The sequence below is a fragment of the Numida meleagris genome, chromosome 1, assembly GCF_002078875.1.
Source record: "Numida meleagris isolate 19003 breed g44 Domestic line chromosome 1, NumMel1.0, whole genome shotgun sequence".
Taxonomy (NCBI): domain Eukaryota; kingdom Metazoa; phylum Chordata; class Aves; order Galliformes; family Numididae; genus Numida; species Numida meleagris.
The window spans coordinates 56106814-56132594 of NC_034409.1; the positions used below are offsets into that span (position 1 = coordinate 56106814).

At 33.9% G+C, this 25781-nt stretch overlaps 2 protein-coding genes across 8 annotated transcripts in view; one reads left to right on the forward strand and one right to left on the reverse strand.

Annotated features, from left to right (window-relative positions):
• PARPBP (PARP1 binding protein) overlaps window positions 1904-25781 on the reverse strand; it is a 52444-nt gene continuing 28566 nt past the window's right edge. For 4 of the 6 annotated variants that reach the window (XM_021387478.1, XM_021387442.1, XM_021387455.1 and 1 more), the window contains 5 exons: window positions 24920-25103; window positions 21826-22004; window positions 17307-17388; window positions 7548-7698; window positions 5699-6909 (listed from right to left, as the gene is read on the reverse strand). In XM_021387478.1, the coding sequence (XP_021243153.1) occupies window positions 6575-6909; window positions 7548-7698; window positions 17307-17388; window positions 21826-22004; window positions 24920-25103 (931 nt within the window). In that variant the 3' untranslated portion in view covers window positions 5699-6574. Of the gene's footprint in view, window positions 5203-5698; window positions 6910-7547; window positions 7699-17306; window positions 17389-21825; window positions 22005-24919; window positions 25104-25781 lie in introns of those variants that run through there. The other 2 variants (XR_002435275.1, XM_021387462.1) reach the window with 2 other exon arrangements.
• Window positions 5102-10993, forward strand: PMCH (pro-melanin concentrating hormone). 2 transcript variants are annotated; one of them, XM_021387512.1, is made up of 3 exons: window positions 5102-5370; window positions 5699-5900; window positions 8019-10993. In XM_021387512.1, the coding sequence occupies exons 1-3, from the start codon at window positions 5131-5133 to the stop codon at window positions 8156-8158; spliced, it is 582 nt and encodes a 193-aa protein (XP_021243187.1). In that variant the 5' UTR covers window positions 5102-5130; the 3' UTR covers window positions 8159-10993. The 2 variants fall into 2 exon arrangements, with proteins under 2 accessions (XP_021243187.1, XP_021243195.1); XM_021387520.1 differs by lacking the exon at window positions 8019-10993 and adding an exon at window positions 6158-6248.

Below are 25781 nucleotides of genomic sequence, written 5' to 3' on the forward strand. Positions count from 1 at the left end.
ACTTTTTAACAAAATAAGAATGTAAGTGCAAGGGTGGACATATAAAATGCAGTTTTCTTTATGAGGTACAGTTGGCTGAAGAGAAACCAAATAGTCTAAAAGACATGCACAAAGGCTAGGTATCCTGGCAGACAGCAAAGTCTTCTAAAGGCAGATTGAGGTTAAGAAAACTAAGAAAATGGTGTAAAATTGTAATCTCTTCTCTGAAGTCCAAAGCTGCTCCTTGGGTTATGAGACTAATAAACTTCTCTGGTTACAGATTTATCTTGAATCTAACAGCAGGGGGAAAAAAAGTTGAATTTTCTGAAATCAACAAGACAATATTTATAATTCTGCTTTTCACCTGTGGCCCAATAGTGTAGCTTTTATACAGCATGTTCACCATCACAACTCCTTTCTTCTCCAATTATAAGACCATACTGCTGGTGAATTTTTTCCTCTTCTTTCCACCTTTCTCATTCATTCTTATTTACCTCTATCACCATATCAACAATGGACTATTTTGCAGAAGGTCTGTCAGAATAAGAAACTTAGTTGGGGGAAGGGAGAAGATTGGTTTGTTTTCTGTTGTTGGTTTTTAAACAGAGAAAAGAAATATTCCATTAGTGTTAAACAGTGTATTGATATTACCCTGAAGAGACTACACAGTTTTATTAGGCAGGAAGAATCCTAAAAAAGGACTCAGTGACAAATACACATCTCATTATAATCAAAATCACTGGGTCCAATTTCTTCTTAAATAAAGTTGTCTAAAATTTGGTAGGTATGTGTATATGCATTATATTCTTAAATATAGAAATGCTGAAGAAGCATCATGTCCCCTTAGATTTGGTATAATGACTGTACATAGTGATAAAATATATTGCCATGTTCCCCAGCTACTGCTCCTTTGTTTGACCAGAGTTAGATGTTGCTCAAATAAGATTGAAAAGATATTTAAGTGATTACATTTTTACTGAAAGTTTTCTTTGCAATTTTATTGCATAGAGATTTAGGAATTTTTCATAACCTATGCAGCATAATTGTTCTTAAAGGCTGGTAAAAGCCTAGCTTATGTTTAAAAGCCTGTCTTCGTGGCAAGAATAGTACCACCAGGTCTTAATAAAGTTGCCTCTTACTGAATAAGGTAATTTGCCTCTTACTGAAATTTAGACCTTAATTTTTGGAGGGTGAGTTAAAAAAAGGTTATGCGTTCTGAAATTGTGACCTTTCAAAGAAATAAAAAGCAGAGAAAGATTTTTAATTCCGTGTGTACTTTATGCTAAAAGTTTAGATAAAGTTTGTAAGAAGTAATTGGACTCTCTAGATGCCTCTGATTATAGTGAAAGGAATATTGGTCAGTGTGTCTTTTCTTTCAAATTTCAGGATGGGAAAACTGCTACTACACACCCACACTCTTGTCCTGGTCTATCTCTAAACAAATTTTAATTGAAAAAATATCCATTCTCATAGTAAAGGCTTGTCAGAATACCTAAAAATACACACACAGCATTGACTCCGAGGGACGCACCTGCAAAGTCCAGCAGAATGACTTTGAAAAGACTAAGTTTGATCATTAGACTCATTGAGACACAATTTAGGCATTAACATTGAAGTTATTCACAATCATAATATAGAATCATAGAATCATGGAATGGTTTGGGTTGGAAGGGACCTTGAAGACCATCTAGTTCCAACCCCCTGCTATAGGCAGGGACACTTCTCTCTAGACCAGGTTGCTCAAAGCCCCATCCAGCCTGACCTTGAATGCCTCCAGGGAGGGGACACCCACAGCCTCACTGGGCAACCTGTGCCAGTGTCTCACCACCCTCACAATAAAGAATTTCTTCCTGATATCTAGTCTAATAAATAAAATAAATAATAATAATAAAATAAAGAAAAGAAGAATCACAAACCTGAAGAATTTTGTGTGACATATCAGCTTAAACTTTAATCAAGGAGAGGCTGTATTTTACATCACTTTACAAAGACTGACAGAAAAAAACAAATCCACATCTTTTTGCTAAGGTAAAGATAATAGGATCAAATAGACTATAGCTAACATTTACTTTGAGAAGGTCAAAGATACTGGGATTAATTGTGGTGGAAAAAACAACACAGAAAGCAATCATTTCTGCTGAGAGAAATACTGAATAAAGTAATCAACAATCTGAAAGCACCTATACAAAAACATGCTGATGAGCAACAGTTCGTGTGGATTTGTCAACAACAAACTGTCAACAACTCTGAAATGCATATATCTTGTGAATATAGAAAAGTAACAGATACAACTCTTGACTTTAATAAGATCTTCATGTTCTTTCTTACAATACATAACAGAAAATAGCCAGTAAAATAATGGTTCGTATGATCACGAGCAGAAACTTTGTACATAGGTATATCATAAGCTCTATTGGCAAAATGAGTCTTTAATTAAAAATGTCACAGATTTCAATTTGGTTTTGATTTTTTTTAATTGCATTTTGGTTTGGTTTGGTTTGTTTTATGGGTTTGTCTGGTTTTAAATCTAACATATTTAGTTACTTCTCATGCTAAGAATACGCTATGTTGTTACTCAGAACTAACCAAATGTTTTAATTGCCCTCATTGGTCACATACATATAAATACGTGTTTTGTTGTATTGTTTTTTGTTTTTTTTCTTCTCCACTACTAGAGGATCACACAAATGAACAAGTGCATTATGAAGGGTTTATGTTTTTAAACTCTCAGTTAAAATGATAGATATTTTCTAAATGCACTCAAAAAGGACTGCAAAACAATTGTCTAATTTTTTTTTGTCTAAAATAAACATTACAAAATTGAAATTAAAATACAAAGCCACCTTTTAAACCAAAAGTGGTACCTTCCAGAGCAAATCAAGACTGACGTTGTATTTTTGTGCTATTCTAAAATTCAGCAAAATTATTTTTTAAGGTTTTAAGCTTTATAGCTGTTTTATTTATTGCTCAATAGTTAATACTAAATATTAGGCTCAAAAGCTCTCACATGAGAATTATTCATGCATGAGTATGGGACAAATTCCAGACCACTGATGCCTCCTCATACACAAATCTTGCAAAAATGTGCCGCATTAGATGCTAGCCAGCCAGTCTTCAGACCTTAGGTATTCTGTTAATTACCTTTGTTTTAAAAAGGCAATATTGCTTAATTCTTTTTTTTTTTTTGTATCTGTTCACATAGTTCTTTCTATTCTGTACTCCCTTATTTCTTTCACTTGCAACAGTGGGGAAATGCTTCATGCAGACTTTGGTTTTAAGGCATGAACAGTTATGATTACTTAAGGCCAATCACAGAAAGGTTAAGGTTGGACAGAACTTCTGGAGGTCACTGGATCCACCCCCCCTTGCTCAAGCAAAGTTAACTAGGGTAGGCTACCCTGGGCCTTGTCCAGGCAGTTTTGACAGTAAATAAGTGCTTCCTGATATTCAGATGGAACATCCTGTGTTCCAGTTTGTGCCTACTGCCTCTTGTCCTGGCTCTGTCATCTTTGCACTCTCACTTCAGGTATTTATACACACCGATGAAATCCCCCTCAGTCTTCTCTTCTCCAGGTAAAACTCTCAGCTTTCTCAGCCTCTCCTCACAGGAGAGGTGCATCGGTACCCTGTACCCTCATCATCTTGGTGGCAATTTGTTGGACCTTCTCCAGTATGTCCATGTCTCTCTGGCACTTGTTGGGGAGGGGGTTGAACTGGGCACAGAACTCCAGATGCAGCCTTACCAATTCTGAGCAGTGTAGAAGGATCAACTCTTTTGACCTGCTGGCAATACTTTGTCAGATGCAGCCAACAGTGTTAGCCTTCTTAACAGTAAGGGCGCATTGCTAGTATGCTAATGTTCAACTAGGTATCCACCAGGATGCTCACAACCTTTTCTGCAAAGCTGCTCTCCAGCCGGGTGGCCCCCCAGCATTTACTGGTGCCTAGAGTTGCTCTTACTCAGGTGCAGGACTCTACATCTTGTTGACCTTCATGAAATTCAAGTTAACCCGCCTCCCCAGGTCCCTCTGGGTGGCCGCACGGCCCTCTGGTGAGTCAGTTTAGTACTGACAACAAGTTTACTGAATGTGGTTTACCCATCATCCAGATCATTAATGAAGATGTTAAACAGGACTGCACACAGTATTGATCCTTGGGGTACCCCCGTCATTACAAGCCTCCTACTTAGAGACTTAATCCTAACCTTCTCAGTTTCTTGGTCAATTTCCTATTGGTTTGCTTTATCTAGGATGATATTTGGTTCTATGCCCTACCCTGAAGGTTAAAAGAAGCATGAATTTATGGGATGGTACACAGTCACTGAATAGATGGTTTCTGTCATTGACATTAAGAGATTACCTAAATCCGCATTTGCTTTCCAGATGAAGTAAAAAATATTATACACAAACTCCTGCCTTCTTTCCCACAGAATAGTAGACAGACTTCAAAGATTTTTTTTTTAATTTAAAAATGAAATTTCATTTTCTTTCTACTTTCCTAGCAAGCAAATCTGATTATTTTGTATTTGCTTGGGAAATATTCACTTTCAAAAAGAAAATGCAGAAAATCACTTAAGTATTAAAAAATATTTCTAACACAAGCTCTTTGACTGAGTAAAGAGAATGGACAGATTAGTTACTTCAACTCAAACACAGTAGCAGTCTAAGCTATTGTTAAATTCCAAGTTTTTCAACTCTTTAGTAAATCACTTTTGTTCAACTATGATAAATCACACCTTCACAAAAGTCCTTCTTACTTATGTAAATTAGTTCCTTTTCTCCAATTGCCTTAAATGAATGCAAAGCTTATTAAGCACCACAAACGGACATCACTGTTTTATTTGAGCTTTGCTATTATGATCCTTCAAAGGAGCTATCTTGCTGTTCTAAAAAGATCGAAATAAACAAATTATCCATGCTAAAGAAATGTTTAAGTAGTTCTAAACAATAGATGGGATTAGAAGGCATATACAAAAGGTTACTCCTTAATGTGACTCATTTAAAAGACTGAACTCATCACTCATTGAAGTAGTTTCCATTCAGTCTGTAAAATATATAAAGTGGGCACAGATGGAGAACATGTTAATTTACACCTGAAAAGCTTAGAGCTTGAAAACCGCTTACCTTATATGAAAGCATTAAGTAAGTAAGAATGTGCATCTCATCGTATATGTTAATACTCTCTCTTTTTTCTCAAGGTTTCCTAATCTCAGATTCAAAATCTCTGCAAAAAATAGAAGATGAAGATACGTTGCTAACTGCATTCAATCTAGGAAAAACCCTTCGAAATGGAGATAGAACTGAAAAGAGAGAAGCTATGCCTTTGCTGAAACATTATAAGATTGAGGAAAGCTTCTTGGATGAAGACGACGACAGAAAATTAAAGTTTTTTGTGAGTTTTCAGTTTTGCATTTTTTATTGCTTAAGTGTAAATTGAAATTCTCTTTATAGCCCTTTAGAAGACAAGTACAATAATTTAAAGTAATAACTTGGTGGATACAGGAAAAAGTCAGTTTAGCACAATACACTCAAGGATGAAATTTTCCACTGCAATTTCCACTTTGAATTTTGTAATTTCCAGCTTTTAAATGTTTAACCTGGGCAGTTGAATTTAAAAAAAAAAAAATAGAGTCAAAAAATTTGGGGGAAAAAAGCCAATGTTTCATCATGTAATTATTTTTTCAAAGATAAACTGATACTCTTGTTTTTCCTTAAAACAGGACACTGGTTCCAGACATGACTTCTTAAATCATGGTGTATCAGTCAGCACAGGAAGAAAACAACTACCTTATTTTGCACTGAAGGGAGCCATTGCTTTTCCAGCTGACACTGAAATTCATAATATTGAATCAATACAGAAACGAGAGACTGCGGATGAAGAGAATTCAGCTAAATTCCCTATAGGAAGGAGAGATTTTGACAGTAAGTATATATATATATATATATATATTTTTTAGATTAATTCTGGTAAGTTACACTGCAGTGTTTCTGAAACCGTCTGTTAAAAGCTCAGTTAGAAACTCCATGTAATATCCAGGATTTGTTAGTGCTACTTAAATCCTGCAATTCCAACTTACCTCTATTGTAAATAGACTGGGGGGGTGGGGGTGTAGGCATTTGCAGGCCATACAGAATTCCAGTTCTTTGATATTTTAAATGTTTACTTTATATTCCTGTAGTGCTCAGATGTATGCTGGGAAGAGTCTATCGACCTTGTTGGCAAGTCTGAAAACTACTGACTTACAGCACCTTCTCTGAGAAAGATTAAACATTTTATTATGAGTTTAACATGATTGGAAGCTATTGTGTCTTAGTATTGCTATACATATGCATCTAAAATTATTTTCACATCGCAATGCTGAGTGAAACATTATTCATTACCAAAACAGAACATAGTTGTAATAATCAATGTATTATTATCAAAAATAAAATATTTCTGCATAATCAGACTTTGTAAGTATTTGTCTAACAACACACAAAAGCTATTTTCATTTATTTGAGTATGAAGGAAAGCAATTCATGAATTTCAGCTTTTTCTCACAAAATTTTACAACTTCTGAAGTGGTCAACAGACCATGCATGGTCAAAATAAAAAATTACAGTTTAAAAAATTGAGTTAATTTTGCCTGACCGACAATCAATTTATTCTTGCTTGCAGTTCTGTTTTTTTTTCTTTTTCCATCATTTTTGCCGTCCAATTCCTTCTGAGGGTTGTTTGAAGTCTTAGGTTTCTTAGCATTTTTTGGCAAAGATGTTTCACTTTCCTCCTCACAGATAACTCTGTCATTATTCAAATCCATCTGTTCATTCTTGGAGTTCTTGTTTCTTGGCTGACAACTCAATTTCCCCATTTCTCTATAATTTCTATTCTGATGAACATTTTCAGAAATAGTTCCAAGCACTGGTATGTCAAGACATGAATTCATACCTTCTGTCATGTAAGAATATCAAAAACACATGTGAAGAAATAGAAGTTACCTAGGTTTATTCATCTGTTTTCTATCAGAATTATCATGTGATTTTTAATCAAAACAATTTCTTTACAAAGCAGAACAAAACTATTCTGGTCATTGCACTTACATTTCCTACATGTTAATTACACTGATATTTTAAAAAGACTTTGCTCAAAAATAAGCTAAGGCAACTAAATTAGGGAAATGAATTTAAAACTTTAAAATATTAGAAAATATGCTTAAAGGGTTTAGAATATACATCTATATGATATGGCTTATAGGGGAATAACCCAAATGATTATTTTTTTAATGGCAAAGATATAAATTTCACTTAGCTTGCTTATGTCAAATAAGAAGTAACATTACAAAAAATGTATCATTTTTTTTAACTTAAGATAGCATCAGTAGATGTGTTTCAAACAAATTTGAATTTTTAAAATATTAGCTTTAAAATTTTAATGCAAAGTCATTTAACTGATCACAGTATACACAAAGTAATGAGACATCTATTTTTTTCCTGAAAACATTTGTATACATGAATTTTACTATGGCTTTCTTTGATAATTCTTGAAATATAAGCTATCACATTCACATATTCAATTCTACTATGGCTTACCTGTGAAATATTTACCTTGTAAACATTGCTTAGGTGCAGGAGTTATGCAGGCTGGCATTTGGCTACCGCTGAGGAAATGCTGACCCTTTATTTTACTCAATTCATTTTTGTATGTACATGCAAACTGAGATTTGATTGAAGATTGCTTCATCTACTAATAATAATTTGTATTAGCTTTATTTACAGAAGTAAAATACGACACCTGCAAGACTAGTAAAATACTGTTTCCATTTTGTTGTCTCAAAAGTTCTACTAAAAAATGAATGTGCTCACATAAAAAGGTATTTATATGAAATATTCAATTACAAAATATACAAGCTTTCAAGAATGCTTACAACAATAATACTGAAACACTGAAAAAGTAATATAAATTAGGCTTCAACATAGGTATGTCTAAAACTTCAGTATAAAATATTATTTCTGATCTTTCTATGTTAAACTTCAGATTTTCCATTTAATCTCAAAATACAGGCACACTGAATGCTGATGTCGAACGCCACATTTGTCAAAACATGCACAACCGATGTTGCCATAAAGCTACAACAGTGAAGAACACTACCGTACCCGGTTCTCTATTTTCATCTCCCTCTCCTAGTTTTGGAAGCAGGTAATCTAGTCTTATAGCACAGGCAAATCAAAATATGTAGTTCAACTACAAAAATTATGTGAAAATTTTAATATAGTCAATAGAATTATATTTACTGGAGTCAGTGATTCCAGGTCAAGATTCCTCAGTTTACACTTAGGCTACAGTTTCTCTGACTATCACTTCGAATTTCAGGGCCAAACTTCGTACTTGCTGGCCTGTTTATCAGAAGTGCTATAGAGTCTGCAAGACAATTTCTAACCTCGCTTCCTTTTGAAAGTCTACTAAATTATATAAAATACATTGAAATGTATAGCAGGGGTTAGGATTTCTAGCTAATAAATCTGTTACAATGTCACAAGTGAATTCCAATAAACATGAGCTGAATGAGCGATGCTGTGCAAATATCAGGAAAAAGAAAATATGAGAAACAGTCAAAAATAAATACTTTTTTTTGATTGGTTTTGTTGAGTAGAAGGTTTACAGATACTTTCAGGATTTAAAAGTTTGCATTATACAAGTCTACTTTCCTACTTAGCACAAGCATGTTTAAATACTCTATTTCCAGCTTCACTCCTATAGAAGTTTTAGTTCCAATTCAAACTTACAAATTCAAACAGAATAACAGAGAAGGATACATGGCTGGAAAGCTCCTTTCACAGGAACCACAAAATTCAGTCAGTTTATGCCACTTTCATCACATACTGCTTTCATCCACATAAACTAACAGTCTCTAGCTTTTTGTCACTGAGATGCAGCCTAAGTATCTCTGCACGATATTGCAGTTGGTCAGGTGAATATACTTGCTGTCTTTTTGAAAAAAATACCAAATTTATTTACGTAAACTTGGATCTTTCTTACTTAATGTGCCCATATCTATATAGTCTCATTTAAAGACTCATTATGGTCTTCTCCACGTGCCACAGGGGAATTTCTGCTCCACCATCCAAAACACCTCCTACCCCTCTTCATTGACTTTGATGTTTGCAGAGATCTTCCTCTCATTTTTCTCATTCATTTCTTACAGCTACCGTGCTTAACCTTTCTCAAATATGTTATAACACAGCTACCACCAGAATCACTGATGAGGTTAGCGCTGGCCAGCGGTTGGTCTCTTTTGGTACTGACTCTGTCCAGCATGCAGGCACCTCCTAATCTTTTCTCATAGAGGTCACCAGTAGCCCTCCTGCTACCCAAACCTTGCCATACAAACCCAGTAGAGAAGAATAAAGAAATTATCCCCCAAAGACTCAGAAGAAGAATTTGAAACTGCAAAAAATGCATGTCAAATCTTGTTTAACTAAACGTAACATCCTATCTATATAATGTTCAGAATATACGTGGCTTAAATTTTTTTACTTTAATATTACTGTATTATTATGTTTCCTGGTTTTGCTGTTTCTTCAGTGTTTCATGACAATCTTTTAAAATTCACTCAATCCTCAATTGTTCATTAAATTAAATGTTATACAGCAATGACTTGCACACAAAATGCTATCACATTCATATTGCAAGAGGCAAATAAGATGCATTTTGTGCTGAGCTAATGAAGATATAATAAATACAGCACCAAAACCAAAACAAACCGTAAAACAGTCAAGAAAGCTTGATAGTTACCATTCTATAAGCAATGAATTGAGTTATTTTTGGAGACATCAGGGTTTGATTTTACCACTCCCACCAGACACTTAGTGAATTTAGTTTTCAGGGATTAGAATATCTGGAATCAAAGGACCAAATACTAAAAAATTTCACAAACTCATCTGTCTTTATTTCAACTGCACTGAACCATGAAATATGCCTCAAAATTTTTTGTCACATCACATGCTATTTAGTCATTTACAAGCAGTACATAAAACTCTATCAAATATAACTGTTTCATTTGATCCTAGTACTAAGCTAGAAGGTATATATGAATCAAGATTGCAAAACTAGACTTGTTGAAGCAGTCAAATATCCCAGTTGGTCTAGGAATATAAATTTGCTAGTACAACTACTGTACTACATTGAGTTAGAAACAAGCGAATTTTGCCTTTCTGAAGGCAGAACAAAACAGCACAAGTCTACAGCTGAATCAAGAAGTAAAGCTCTTCTGGAATGTTCCTTAAAAAAAAGAAGACGACTAACTTCAAATTTGATTGAGGTACACATAATGAAGCCTTTCAACAATTTGGAATAGTCTTCGAAATGAGAGGTTTTGTACATTAAATTCCCTGAACTCCACTGCTTTGAGGGAACCCACATCACCAATTCAGTAACCCACAGCTCTGGGAGAGGGAAAAGATGTTGGGAATTCAATTTCCTAAGCAAGTAGCTGCACATAAGTAGTGTGAAATGAACTCAGGCTTGCTGTCCCTGTTCCTCTTCACAAGCAAGAGGGATGCTGCTGTTATACCTATACGTAGAAAGAAATTCTGATGAATTTCAGATATAGGGGTTTACTGTTACCATTGTTCAGCTGGAAGAAACTACAACAGAACGTAAGGCATCCTGTGCTTAGCACATGTACGTCAGATAGTAGTCCTAACAAACAGAACACATAGAATATTCTCCCACCTTAACTTCTGTACCTAAAGTTTTTCAGTTCATTGAGATGCCAATACAAAACATTCACAATTATACAAAAAATTAATGATGTGTGGTCTATTTATTTCTAAACATTAGTTGATAATCTATTCCAGATCTCCTTCCACCATCTGCATACAGTCAGTACTGCCAATAGTTAGTCAGTAAGAATGTTGAGATTTGGGTTTTATACGCTGGAATAGCATAATAGAATTTGAAAACCTACATCAGTAACAACAAACACATGTTTTTATTTTCCAGCCAAACAATTAGAATACGATTTGGAAGAGGAAGAGAGAGATAAAAAGTAGAGAAAAATGTATTCTCTGCATCATTACTTGTTTTCTTTTGGAAAATGTAGTGAAGGTAAGCTGAAAGAAGAAAAGGGAATGCAAAGGGAAGAGTAAGAAAATATTTAAAAAAAAACAAAAACAAAAAATGGTGAATGCCATCATCAAATGCATCATGGTATTCAACCACAAAAAAATCACCCTGGCTAATAGCTCAGGTAATAGCAAGCTTTTATTTTACCAAATCTGACCATTTTTTAGCATGACAATGTACCGATCTTTTGCTATCCTAAACTAACTTATTACTGTTTTGAAAACATTCAGTCACAAATTATCACATAACGGTTTCAAGAGTGCTCAGAATTCACAGCTAGGGATCCTTAGAAAGTTGTTTAGGGGTTGTGTAGAAATAATAATGGTATTTCCACCACAAGTATAGTTTATCAAGTACCTGACTAAGAAAAAAAAGCCTGTCTTGAGATCTTGTATTGAATATAACCTATAGCTCCCCTCTCCCGCTCTCCTTCAGGCACTTGTTTTTTAGCACACTTCATAACTATGGAAACTACTAATCAATTCACATACCATAATTATATTCCAGTCAGAAATTTTATTTTTACAGTAGATAAGACATCTACCTGAGGTGGATTATTTTCTCTATTGCCATGTCTTTTCTCCTCATAGTTAGAGTGGGCATGCAGAAAACTCTTGATAACTTCCTGTTGACAGTTTTCCAAGTTACAGTTTATTTGTACTGGAATCACAAACAGGCAAAACAATTTTCTCAAGTAACAGCATTTAGGGAACTAAGAAATGAAGAATAACATCAGTGCATGAATCTAGAAATTAAGTCATTTTGTATAGGCTTGAACAAGTCACATGAGAAAGGCAGACTGGAATTGTTTGCTTTGTGGAGCATTTTCCTTGGAAGGATTTCTATACACAGTAAAATTACAATGAATTTCAAACATGCCAACATTTGTTCGAGTTTTCTTCAGCCACAGATTGTTTTAAAACTAAAACTACAGTTATGTTCCCAGTTGGAGGAAAACAGTGTCTCTGATAGGAAAGGTTGTCTCCAGCTACATTAAGAAAAAAAAAACATGCGAAACTACTGAAAGTTCTTGCAGCTGTCATGGGCTAAATGTGTTAACAGTGCAGCAGGATTTTTAACACAAGCATTAGAGGCTGAAACAATCTTGACTTTCCAAAATAATATAAAAATCTGTTACTCTTACACATATTGTATGCTTATGGCCTATTAGCTTTTGTTCCTTCCTTCGCAATTGCCAATGTTCGCACCCAAAGTCATTAGTTCCAGTACAATGTTTTACTTGAAACTCCAATTTATCATTTGAGGTGCAGAGAAAAGATTAAATCTTTATTATGCAATCTGTTTATTGCCCTAAGTTGATTTTTAACATAATCAAAGGAGGTGATTACTACAGTCATTCTATTCCTCTCACACGCAAGTAAGTACTACTTAAATAACCCCACTGCATTCAACAAAATAAATTGTTAAATAGTGGGGTTTAAAATTAATCTAAGTATAATTCAAAGTACCAGACATAAGGTTGGATTAACTCTTTAGACAAAGTAGCTCTCTCTCGTCAAGTTAAACGGTCTAATTTCTTTTATGAAGCAGAAAATGAGTGCAAGAAAAACTGGCTGCAAGAGACATAAGTGAATAGATATTCTGTGGCCCTTTCTGAATTAAAGATTTTTTCCATAAAATACCACTCATCATTAAGATACTTCTCTTTAACAAAGATAGCAAATAACAAGATAGCAAATTTGAAACACAACTCATTTCTTAATCACCTCTCATTGGAAGACGAAATTGAGTTTCTCATTATTACTCTTCCTTGTTTCTGCTGGTGCAACATACTAGTTCTCCAAACTTCTTCCTCTTCATGGAATTGAGCACTAGCATTGTCTTCTAACAAATGCCTTTATAGTTAGACAATATTTTTGCATCTATTCCAGTATTTAATGAGGACTGCAAGAGGAAATATTTCTTTTTCACTGTTGCCAGGAACTGGTTTTGGCAAAATGGAAATACTCATAGAGTTATCTTATTTTTAAACATATTACAATTCATAGCTACCTGCCTACTTTTCCCACTCTCTATATTCTTAGATACAAAACACATGTGCACCACATTGTGCCACAGGTTTAAATATTGATCTGCAGTTCTCCACAATTCTACACATGTGAAAAATCACTTCCTGTTATGGAAGGAGAGGATATCATTTTTATTTGTGTTTTTACTACTTTTAATTTAGTGAAGTGTCCCTTTTTCCCTTCACTTACTGGATTTTCCCAGACTTCCTTATTCAATATACAATTCATGACGGGGCTCAGCATATAACCAAGCTAATCATCACTACTGTGTTTTACTTTCCTTCTCAATTATCACAGTAAAGAAAACTTTTATCACAAATTGCTACAAAACCAAATGACTGATGGTGAGTTAGTACTGCAGACTAACAATCTAACAACGTCAAAAGAGGCAGCATGGAAAAAGAGTCCTTAGGACAATATTATGGAATTAATGCTACCGTCACATAAGAAATTTCTCAGAATAATCACTGAAATTGAAATAGCATCATATTTCTACTGTCTTATTCAGAATACGTGTACATTATCTCTTCTGAGTCAATTCTGAAATCTGTGCATTATGCATAGCAGAATTCACAAGTGTGAATTTTACAGGCAACCTGTAAATTATTATTTCAAACAACCACCCTGGAATGTGAAAACTGATATTCAGCATAAGAAGGTGATAAATACTAATACAGCACTTGAGATCCATGGTCATGGACAAGGAATTCATTGTACTATGTGCTGCACAGTAAGGACAGGACAAAAAATATTTCTATCAAGGGACATTACAATCTAAGACAAGAAATATATGGATTCATAGGGAAAGGAACCCAAATTAGTCATTGTAATGGGCATCTCCCTCAATACATAAAACTGCTAAACTTTGAGGAGAGGTTGATTTAAAGGTACTGAAAATCTTTTAAAAGAGGATAATGAGTTCTGCAGGTACCCATAGGAAATCTCATCAGCCGTAATAGTACAAAGCAAAAAACCTGAAAGAGACAGACTGAAAATTAACAAACCAACAATGAAAATTGGTATTGTAGGCTGAATGTAAGAAAGAACATATATCTCAGAGCAGCAACTTAGAAATAATCAGTGTGGCTAGGAGAGGTTAAAGCAAGTAGCTTGTATCTCCTGCAACTTAGAGGAATAGGTTGATATGCAAACAGAAGACATTTAGCTTCTAAACGCTTTGCTGTTCAATAGCTGTCAGTCTTGGTGAAGATAGGCAAAAGCTGCATATATCATCTATCAAGTCCAAGAAAAATATACTACTATGATCAAAATGCAAGCTGAATCTTTAATGAATTATTATTGGATACTGGATGTATGGATAAAGAAGAATATATTCTACAGTTGCTACAATACAAAAAAGTAGCAGATAGGGTACTGTCCTCAAGGTTAAATATACCAAGACAAACAGATATACACTTAACATGAACATGTGGATACTCAGAGAACTGTATAGAAGAAGTTACAAAAAATGTTAGTTTTGATGAAAGAGATACTTAGGTTACATACAGGTTTACGAATTGTTCATATATGGCTGATAGATGAACTTGTTTGTAGATGTATTCCTCCACAAATAAGGTACAGAAAGATAAGGAGAGACATAATCCCAAAAGTCTTCTAAGTAAGAAAAGAAAGAGGGAGAAATATGCAAAAGAAACCCTGTAGAAATTGTTAGAGTTGTAGAAAGGCTACCAAGAACAGACAAAAGAAGAATAAAGAAAATCTGGATCTTCTGTGAGAGAACGGAGATCAAAGATGAAGGTCGGAGAATTATCTATGAGTTTCATCTGGAAAAGTCATTAGCTGTTTTGGCAACAGCAATTTCGGTTGACTGAAAGAAGAAGACTAAAGTGAGCATAGGAATAGCAAAAGAATGATTTCAGACTTTACAAGCATATAGTACAGTTTGGATGGTAAATGTTTGGCTAATACATATAAAACAAAATTGCAAGCAATGTGAAACATTCAGGCAATGTGAAACAGTCTGAGTAAGAAGACTGTACTGATACACATTTGCAGCCCATTTACATTTTGAACACTATTATTTTTTACTTATGTTTTTTCAATATGGAAAAACATCTCAAGATAGTTGGCCTCAGTTCCATGCAGTGCTTTTTCTTGCTGATACAATAGGATACGCTGGAAGAAAGCCATGAAGAAGACTGCTTATGACTACAAGAGACAGTTCAGCAGCCCCAATATTACTTTAAGACATGAGATGTGTAGTTCCAAGTGGTCTTTTAGTTTAAAATTAGTCACATACACCTTAGCATCCATTTTGCTGAAGTAGAAGAGAGTCAACTTTTACAGGTTTAATCTACAAAACACTACAAGCAATCTTTACAGTTGAAGACACCAAAGAAAGTTTAGAAGGATAAACCACAGACTTTATACCTGTTGCTTGTTCCCCATGTATTTTGGTTTCCTTAAGGTAAAAGGTAATTTATATTTCAACATAGTCATCCTCATTTATAATGGCACATTATGAGTGTCAAAATCAGTTTTAGAAGTAGATTGAAAGAATTCAACAAAGACTGGCTAAAAATAATAGATATTTCAGTCTATTCTGCTATAGATACATTCTGTGTCATCAATCACAGTGAAAACAAGGCTGGTACAAAAGTCACAGAGAAAAAGTTACTCCTTATCCCACATTAACAGGGAATATAGGAATCACAATATCCTTCTTAGGCAATATAGAATCAGCACAGGAGATTGTCATGATCAGATAGCTTTGATGAGAACTACAATTTACATAGAAATTCTCTATAGTAGCTAATCTCATGTTTTTGATTAGCAAAAAAAGCATTTTCCAAAAAAATGAGAATGTTTTCATAACAGGAATCAATCTCAAGTTTCATACTTCTGATAGTTTGTGTGAGAAATTTTGTATGTTCCTGGTAAAGATCCCAAATGTGAAATGCAATTAATTTTAGATTTTTTTTGTACTCTAACACTGAACATAATTTCATGAATTCAATTACAAAACCTCAGTTTAGACAAAAACCTGTCTATTTCAATGTATTGTGTAAACAGTATACTATATTTTTGGTGTTTGATGAATAAAGCTGCGATTTAAATATGTTATTTATAGTAAAAATATCATGAAGATCATTTATCAGCTCCAATTTTTTCAAATATTTTCCTATAAGTTTCAAGCTCGATTTCACCTTAATTAGTGCATGCATCTAAAACAACCATCTCACTCCTCCATCTCTCCAAAAAACATACTTTGTGTGGAATCAAAGTATACTTAAAGCACTTGTTGGAAATATTGACAGTAATTTTCATTCTAATTCCATTTAATGACTTTCTATTTCTCATACACGTAATATGTTAAAATTCCCTTCATCTTCATTGGCAGAGATATATTTTCCATTGTCCTGTTCCAAAACTAATTCTGATGGCCTATAAAACTTCTGTTCCCTTCTTTACACAGTAATTATATTTATGTTTTCATCTGTTGTCATAACTAAGTTTGTAAAAAATACTAAGTCAGTACTTTCATTTAGTTCTCCGTTGAAATGCCATGGAAGATACATAGTCTGTCTCTTTCCATAGGTCCAACATTAAAATTTGACAATTTTGAGAAAAAAGAGACTGTGTAAAATGCAATTTTAGGAAGGCTGCAATTTTCAGAAACTCTGAGGTTGTTCTACTAAATAGAGCCACTTACAACACAGATGCATTGTAATGTTCGATTTCATCTACAAAATAGCAAGCATTAGTATGCTTTCTTGCATGTACTTTAGTGTATACAATAAGGGAAACATCCATGAAATGCTACAAATAAAAACCATTCTGAAAAAAAAAATACAAGTAATCACTATTTATTATTATTTTAGAATTGAAATCAGATCCCTCTGTTCAATGTTATTTTTGCTTTCATATAACTTCAGTTTTATTTCTATAGTCTTGGGATACACAGATAGCTAAATGAGGAGATACAGATTAATCCAATACATTGGCATTAAGAGATCTTCACTAGGAAAAATTTTTAGTAAAGTTAAAGACTTTTCTGGAGTGTTGTATGTTCTCATTCAACATGGTTCGAGTTAGCCATTAAACACAAGGTAGCCAATTATTTAGCATGGAATACCTTTCAGACAAGTATCTGAAAATTTTAACACTATTGTTTTCATTTTAGCATTACTATTTCAATGCATCCATATGCACATAGCACTTCTCGTACAGTACCTTAATTATTTTTTCATCCATAGATTTCTGAATACGCTGTCTAAGAGGTTTTGGAGAAGATTCTTTGGACTGTGCTGGAGATCTGTGTTAAACAGAGGTATGAAGTATTCAGAACTCATGAATTCAACCAGTTAAGAAAAATAATTATCATATGCTTTTCCTCAGAAACAGGAAGCCAAACATTTTCTCTTTCCAAATCTTACTTTGTTTTTTCCCTTCCTAAGTAACTACATGTACTGTGACTACTGAAGACACCATAATGAAATCAGACTTGCAGCTTCTATTTCTACTATCCTCTTGCAGTGTATTTACAGTATTGTAGTTTGGTGAGAACTGTATTATTTGTAATGCTGCTGGTGAGTTACCAAGTTACCATTCACCTTCCACCTCCTTGAATATGTGGTTGACATCCAGAAAAATTTTCTTCCTCTTTACATACTTTTCATTAGAAGAACTCAATCAAAACGCTTCCACTATGTGAATAGTTACATAAGTGAATGACAAAATTTGATGTTTAAAATACAAAAATAAGTAAATAAATCCTCTGTATAAGATAATTATTTTTGCTCTTGTTCAAAAAGTAATAATAATTAATCTGTGCACATGTAAATAATTATTTCTCAGTTTATGTATATGGCAGTCCTGTGCATGTAGACAGTTGTTTATTTCCAAAAGAACTCATTCTTTATTTCATTTATTTTGCTCATTCTGTTCAATTACTCTGTTATTTAATTGTTCCATAAATAAAATTTATTTTGTTTAGCTCATTCTTCTTTTTAGTTCCATTTTTAAGTGGCACTACATTTCTGCCTGCCTTTGCAATGTATTTAAATTGCCAAAATATGTAGTTTCAGCATGTTCCCATCTACTCCATTTTCATGGCTCATGTGGTCTCCTTGTAATCCATAGTGACAAAATCCTCAGTGTCCCACTTTTCTAACACCTGATGCTTCCTCAGGATAAGCAATTGGTTAAATCACTACTGCTTCTCCTCTGTATGGATATGTTAGCTTTTTTTTCCAACAAAAATTGGTTTGCAAGAGATTTGTTCCTTTGTGGATCACATCAACTTGCATATACTTTATACAGGTTTAACATTTAAATTAAAAAAAAAAGAAAATTAGCAAGGAGTAGATCACAGAATCACAGAATTGCAAGGATTGGAAGAGACCTCAAGAGATCATCAAGTCCAACCCCCCTGCTGAAGCAAGTACACTACAACAAGTCACACAGGTAAGTGTCCTAACGTGTCTTGAATTTCTCCTAGAAGGAGACTCCACGACCTCTCTGGGCAACCTGTTCCAATGCTCCGTCACCCATACTGAAAAGAAAGACTTGCTTTAGCACCAATGGGATGGGAAGATGTCAGGCATTATATGAAAAACCACAGCAAATATAAAATTGCCCTTAACCCTATAGACTTGGTGAACCAGCAGAACCGGAAAAAAAATTATTGCAAAGACTTATGAAAATGCTTAATCCATATTAATGCAAAATTCAATTCTAAATGTAAATAGTAAAATTAATTGCATCATAATCACCTTACTTTGATTTCAATATGATCACTACATTTATGTTTACTTACAAATTTTAGAAACACTGAGGGGAAATCATCACACTTGCCTTGTAAAAAGGTTCAAAATAAAATTTAAAAATGAAGACAAAAATAAGTAAGGGAACTTTATCACACTTCTATAATGCATATTCAAAAGGATTATTCTCAAGAAGACGAAAATGAGGTTCTTATGGAAGGAAAATATTTGAGGTGCGTACTAAAGGACCCATTATCTAAGAAAAACTTCAGCTTGGTTTGGATGTTCTAAAATAATGAGGTTGTATCGTCATTGCTTATATTTTCCATTCCAAAATATGTATACATTTTACAAATTACAAACATATAATTTTCAAGTAAAGAAAGCTAAAGAAAAATTTGAACAATACCCAGTAGCTGCATTTCAGCCATTGCTTTCTTACAAGATTTAAAAGTTGACAGATAAGTCTACCCAATTAATTTAGTCTCAAAGTTTATTAAAACAAGAGTATATCAAAGACAGTAAAATTCCTGGAATGCTGAAGTTATGACAAGGAGATGCTTTCGTTTATCTTCATCATTCAACTGAAAAGTAACAGTGTTCTCTTAAAATTATTAGATCCTAGACGAAAACACCCAAAAGTTTTAAACATATTTTGGGATTCTTCAGTAGTAAAATCTCTAGAGATAACAAAAATATTGTGAAAATCCTCAAAATAAAAACTACCATTTGATCTAAATCCATAGAACTACCATATGAGGTGACAATCTGATTGATAGAATCAGATTAGCAAAAATAATTTTCACTACAGTGAAGTTTACTGTCAAGTCTACTGCCATTTATTACTATTTCAGACTTACTATTAACTATATGGACCAGCAAAAGACTGTAAACACTGTTGATTAAATGTTTGAGAAGTGTTACCAAAAAGGGTCGTACCGTATAGGTGCCTGTACAATGATGAAAATCAGATATCTTAGTTACTATCCTAGGTAATATTAATATGTTCAGCATTTGCAAAGCAATTGGAGGTTAACAGTACAGCTATTATAAAAAGGTAGAACACAAAGATTTAAACAAAAATTGAGAACAGATGTTGTTTGCAAGTTTCCATATTTCTTCTTGGGCTTTGCAAAGTTTTGTATTCCTGAAACAATAATTTAAGATTATTAATTCAATATTTTGTGTGCTTCCACAATTATTTCTGTTTAGATGTTATGTACTCAAATCATATTTAAAATTTTATATACTGGAAAATAAAATCTAAAACAAGCTGATCACCAGAAAATATTAAAGAAAACACAATAATTTTGTGTAGATTGCCATATAAATACCTAAACAGCAGCACTTCCTTGCACTTATAAGGAGAAGATTTCAAGTCAAATGAATGCTTTACATCTTCACTCAGTGGACACAGAAATAAGTGGCTATCATTCAGTTTTAAATTAAAGAGTTGCTTAAGAAAACAAATAAAGATTTCTAGCTCTGAATAATAGCAATGCTTAATTCAGAAGAATTCAGTTAAGCCTTGATTGCACTCACATTGAGCACTAATCTAAATTTGATTAAGCTCCTATTCATTTTGATAAAAATACATCCTGGCTGAGGTTTGTTAATTTAACAAAACAGTTTTAAAAGTAACATGAACAAATTTTCCTGAATCAAAAATAATGGAAAAATAATTTTTCTTAATGTTATTAGAATGGGATTGTTTGGCTGGTTTCACAAAAGAGATTGAACTATAAATCTGGTGGAAGCACCAAATTATCCTTATTTTAAGATCCTCTGTCTTCCAATTTAGGACTCAAAGGTGAGAAAGTTCTTACATTAAAGATCAATAAAGAAAATCAGTAACCAACAGCTTCAGGGTGTCTTAGGTGCCTCTGTCTCCTATATTGCTAAGGAACATGTATCTGGAACTTTGTTGCTTGCTTTCTACTCACAGCTCTGCATCCTTTTGCCCAGGTTTTTACCTTGTTCTTTTCCTATTCTGTTATTCTTAGAGTCTTGCACCAACACACTTTGGGAGTGTTGTAATGATGGGTACCCATGTAAAGCAACTGCCACCAGTATATAAAACACCTCTAATTCCCCACTTTTCACAGTCTTTCGTTGTAGCTCTTCTTTTATGTTAGGGAACCCAATGTGCAGGCAAAAAGCATAAGAAACAACTGGTCATGCAGCCCTGGCCCTAACGAACAGATGTTCAAATAATCTCTAATGGCATCAAAAAGCAGGGACAATCAACAGTGGGTTTTAGCAGGTCCTTATGACAACAGTATATTTATGGGAAAAATATTGTGAAACCAACTGCTATACTGCAGAGGATGCTTGTCTGGGAACCCAGGCTGCTTTACTTCCCAGCTGATGGATGAGAAATTTTTCTATTTCCTCTCCACTCCTTCTTTCTCTCAATTTCACCATTAGAGTCAATGTATGCCACGAGCTACAGACACCACCAATAAATATTCATGCACATGAATTTGTTTCAGCATCCTTTGTATAATACTGATTGGTGTATCACAATATGAAAATCTACTTAACCATTTTAAAAAGTCTCTACAAAATAATTACTATGTAGGAAGAAAACAGATTGTCATCCCAAAATTTCTTGTACTAAAGCTAGATGAAGGAGGAATTTTCAAACTGAATATAAATGCAGTCAGCTACTGAACACGCAGTATCTGAACTTAAGAATATAGACGAGTATTTGGAAGACTATGTGCAAAGGATACTCCCTTCATGGGTCTTGTGCAGCCCAGGAACATACTAGCCCAGAAAGTCTGTCTTAGAAAAGCATGTTGAAAATAACAGTAAATGAAGATGAGGAGGTAGAATACTTTTGAGAACTTGATGCTGTCCTAAGAATGCTTTCCTTTTACACCTATGCTCCCCAAAGACTGCAAATTTAGTGTACGAAATGTCAGTGCTTTAAATCAGTTAGTATAAAGTCTTTAAAAACAAACAAAAAGACTTCTAGTACTCACCTGAAAAGTGTCAAAACAGAGGTGATTCCAAACATATTTAAGTTTACATCATCATATAATAATTCTGCTTTGTTCTGGGTAGGAGCACTGACTGCTTCTTCATCCAGAAGAACCAGTAAGACTTTTATAGTATCTCTTCCACAATACACAGTGCCATGGTTTATGGAATGCAATTTTGGCTGAAAGCAAATAAAATTAAAGAGAACATACTGCAGGAAAGGTCAAAAAGTGAGATCAATAGCTCACCTCCAAAAGCAACTAATAACAGCAGAAGATGCAAGAATCTCCTCCTCCCCTTTCCCAGTAAGCATCTATCAGGTAACATGACTACATGGAAGGTTCTTTTTCATCCCAAGCAGTTAGTAGAATTTAGATAATCACCAGCTAGAGGCATACACTGAAAAGCAAGTCACACAAATATTCAAATCTGTGATGAAACCATGCTACAGAAACTAACATATTATTTCCTTACAGCCAAATTGAGTGCCACACAAACATTCTAGTGAAGTCCAACTCCTGTAACTGAATCTGCAAAAGCAGCTGGTTAAAAGAGAGGTTTCCACCAAGATTTGACAAGAGGTACAATCCCCTCTTGTTTGGAACAGGATGAATTCCTCAGTTTTCCACAAGAATTAAAAAGTACTTAAAGAAAATAACAATTCACATCTGGAAGAGTTCAATGCTATAGCCAGCAGATGCAGAACTTCATAGGATTGCTGGAGTTGCAAGTTTATAACATTGCTCTGTAAAGTTCTAGGGGATTTTGAAACAAATATAGTGCTAAATACATAGTATTAGGGTTTTAAAACCACAGACTTCCTTATTTACCAATACAGAGAAACATACAGTAGCCTAACTTTGTTTAGGACAGGACAGGCAACAAACTGCATTTCTCTAATCAGTTAATTGCTTTCAACACAGTCTTGAAAGGATCAAATTCTATTTCTCTCCCTATTGATTACATCAATTAGTGTATGTAGCTTTCAAGAAGCTATAGTAACGCGTCAGTCAGTTACTATAAGTTATCATCAATAGCTAGAAATAGCAATTACAGAAATTGTTGTTATACTTGATTTTACAAAATTGGTCTATTTCAGTAACATTTAATTTCCTCAAAATTTATTCTGAACCTCTTCAGTCATTACATCATCACATCATCCACATCATAGATTTTTATAAAATGTCATGTGTGTCACAGTAAATTTATCTTAATGAAAAAAGTATGAGTTTGACAACAGCACAACTGATTATATACAAAGAAAATGTAATAATAACAACATGTAGAATATAGCATAACTTCCTAACTGCCAAAAGATGACCTTCAGAAATCTCACCTACTACTACAACAGTAGCTTGGCGTACTAACCATGGAGTAAAATACTATTGTCAAAAAAACAATAGGAACTTCAGGCAAGACAAAAATCCCTGCCACAAAAATCTTGTTCATTATTAAAAATAATGACTCTAAATATTTTTTCAAGTCAATTATTTGTTAATCTTTCAAGGGTAGAAATCGTTAACTACTCCAGACTATTCTAGCTAGTTCCAGAAATGCCAACTGAATTCGATTTACAGCAGTAAGTTTCTAAGGAAGAAATTAATCACAATTCCTATCAGTCACTCATGAAGTCTTCAACAAAAAGTAGTCCTTCCTTCTGCATAAAATACTGACTTTTTCTACTGCTTAGATTCTAAATACAGTTAGTTTCTTATAAAACAGATATTCACAGGAAAATTGAGCAATGATGTAAGAAGACTGCTAGGAGAAAAGCAAATATTTTTCGAACAAAATGACTCTTTTCAGGTATATTTTATTTAGTAGCAGTCTTTCCAAGAGCTGCTAGAGGCATCATTTTCGGCTCTACAGTTAAGTTCAAATTTACAATTTGTACACAAAGTAACAAGTCAATTACTTATGTATGGAAAAACATAACATCCCATCAAAAGCAGAACTTACTCTGAATACAGATTTTTTTTTTCTGAAAAATTACAGCATTAGTAAAAAAATATATATAGCATTCTTTTTAAAGAAAACAAAACAAAATGAGATACATATGAAACTCAGCATAGAGCATTAACCTTTGCTGTCCTGATGTATTAATGGAGCAACACAGACACTCAAATTTTTCTTTACTGTTCAAATTCATTTGGAAAATTTATGGAAATTTTTTATTTTCAAAATCCATAATCACAACCTGCCCACCCACGTGTTTAGTAAAATGTCTTTCTATTGAAAGCTCCACTGAAGCCTGAAGTTTGATATCACTTCTTAACATTTGCCTGTGCTTTCTTAACAAGCACGAGATTTCTCAAGCCAACCAGCATATCAGCCACACTCAGACCACAGTCATCTCTCATGGCTGTTAGCTATATCTGTACATACATATTATGCGTATGGATGTTCTGTGGTGCATACAGTAAAAAGGATTGTCTTAAAGCCCATCACTCTCTGATATATACTCAAGTTTTCTCACACAGAAACATTAGTATCTTTGGTAGCATCTTGAAACCCTAAAAGAGAAAAACTTACACAGAATATTTGGGTTTCTATTCCTCACTCCTGCCAAGGTTTCACCATATTCTGGATTTCTTTCATATTTAACCTTATTTTGAGCTTCTTACCCTCAATAACACTTGATTTAGAGCTAATTAAAATCTGTGTTTTTTAATCAAAATGCAGATACATGTTCTCAAATCTTAACTCCACTTTCAAGAGGGCTATTTTTCCGCTTGGAAATGTTATAGCTCCACTGCTTTGAAATTACTGGCAAATCTAACAGTTACAAGTATTTACATTTAGAACTGCTGCAAGAACAAAATACATTTTGAAGAGCATTTAATTTACTATTTCGATGTAAGAAGTTTAAATAAATCAGCTTTTTGAAATCCACACTGTAATCCTAAAGTATAAGTCTTTCAACAAGTTTAAACCCACAGTGTAGAGGAAATGACACTGCTCTATTATTAGGAAAAGATAATACTCTATATAAAAGTCTTAAAAAAAAACCCACACAGAACAACAACAAAACCAGGAGAAGGACATTTGCTTTCTTGTAAAGCTAAATAGTAAAAAGAACAAAAGAAGTCCCATTACCCGTGCTGGACTGACTCCAGTGGTGCTAGCAGTCAAGACTTCATGTTGTGAATCGATAATATTTTTAATCTTCAAATCCAAATCTTGTACAACTTCCTCTACTGCCTGATAGAAAGAATCCCCATTGCTTCGGCCTTTCATCAAATGCATCTTCACTGTTGACAGAATTTGCCCCCCTGCGACTCTGAAAATAGGCACAGGGTCATCTCCACATTAATCTTGGCAGCACTTTAGTATACCTATTAGTGTTGAACATAGCTAGTCTTCACAGTTAATCAAAACTCTTCAGAGAACAGCTTTGATCTTTCAAATCAAAGAGCATTGTCCAACATAATAGCCTGCTTAAGAAAAACAGAGATTATAAGAAAAGGTAATGAATTCAGCATTTAGAACTGCACTGACCTGCAACACAAAACTAACTTTTCCATAAAGTTCAAAGAAAAGCACTTTCTTTAAACCTATGGTTACTGTTTCACTCATAAGCTGTTAAGTGAATAAAATGTTTCACTGGAACATGGATTCCAATTTAACATCCTATTAGGATTTTGAGCATTATGAGCCTCATGAAGGTTCTTCAAAATATCAATCTGCTTTCAATTTTGTTTAAGTAGTTAGTAATTAGACGAGACGAACATTATTTTTTAACGTAAAGGCACACAGTATGAATCATCTTTATCATCAAGAGAAAAAATAGGGTATAATTATGCAAAGTCCAGAAGCAGCCATGAAGTTTGACATAAAAAATATAAATAATTGAATGCCAAAATATATGTTTTGCTGTAGCCAAGAGCAAGGTGATGGCCAGCTTTTCAACTTCCTCCACACGTAACAGATCCTACCTAATTCACCTAAAAGGATACCT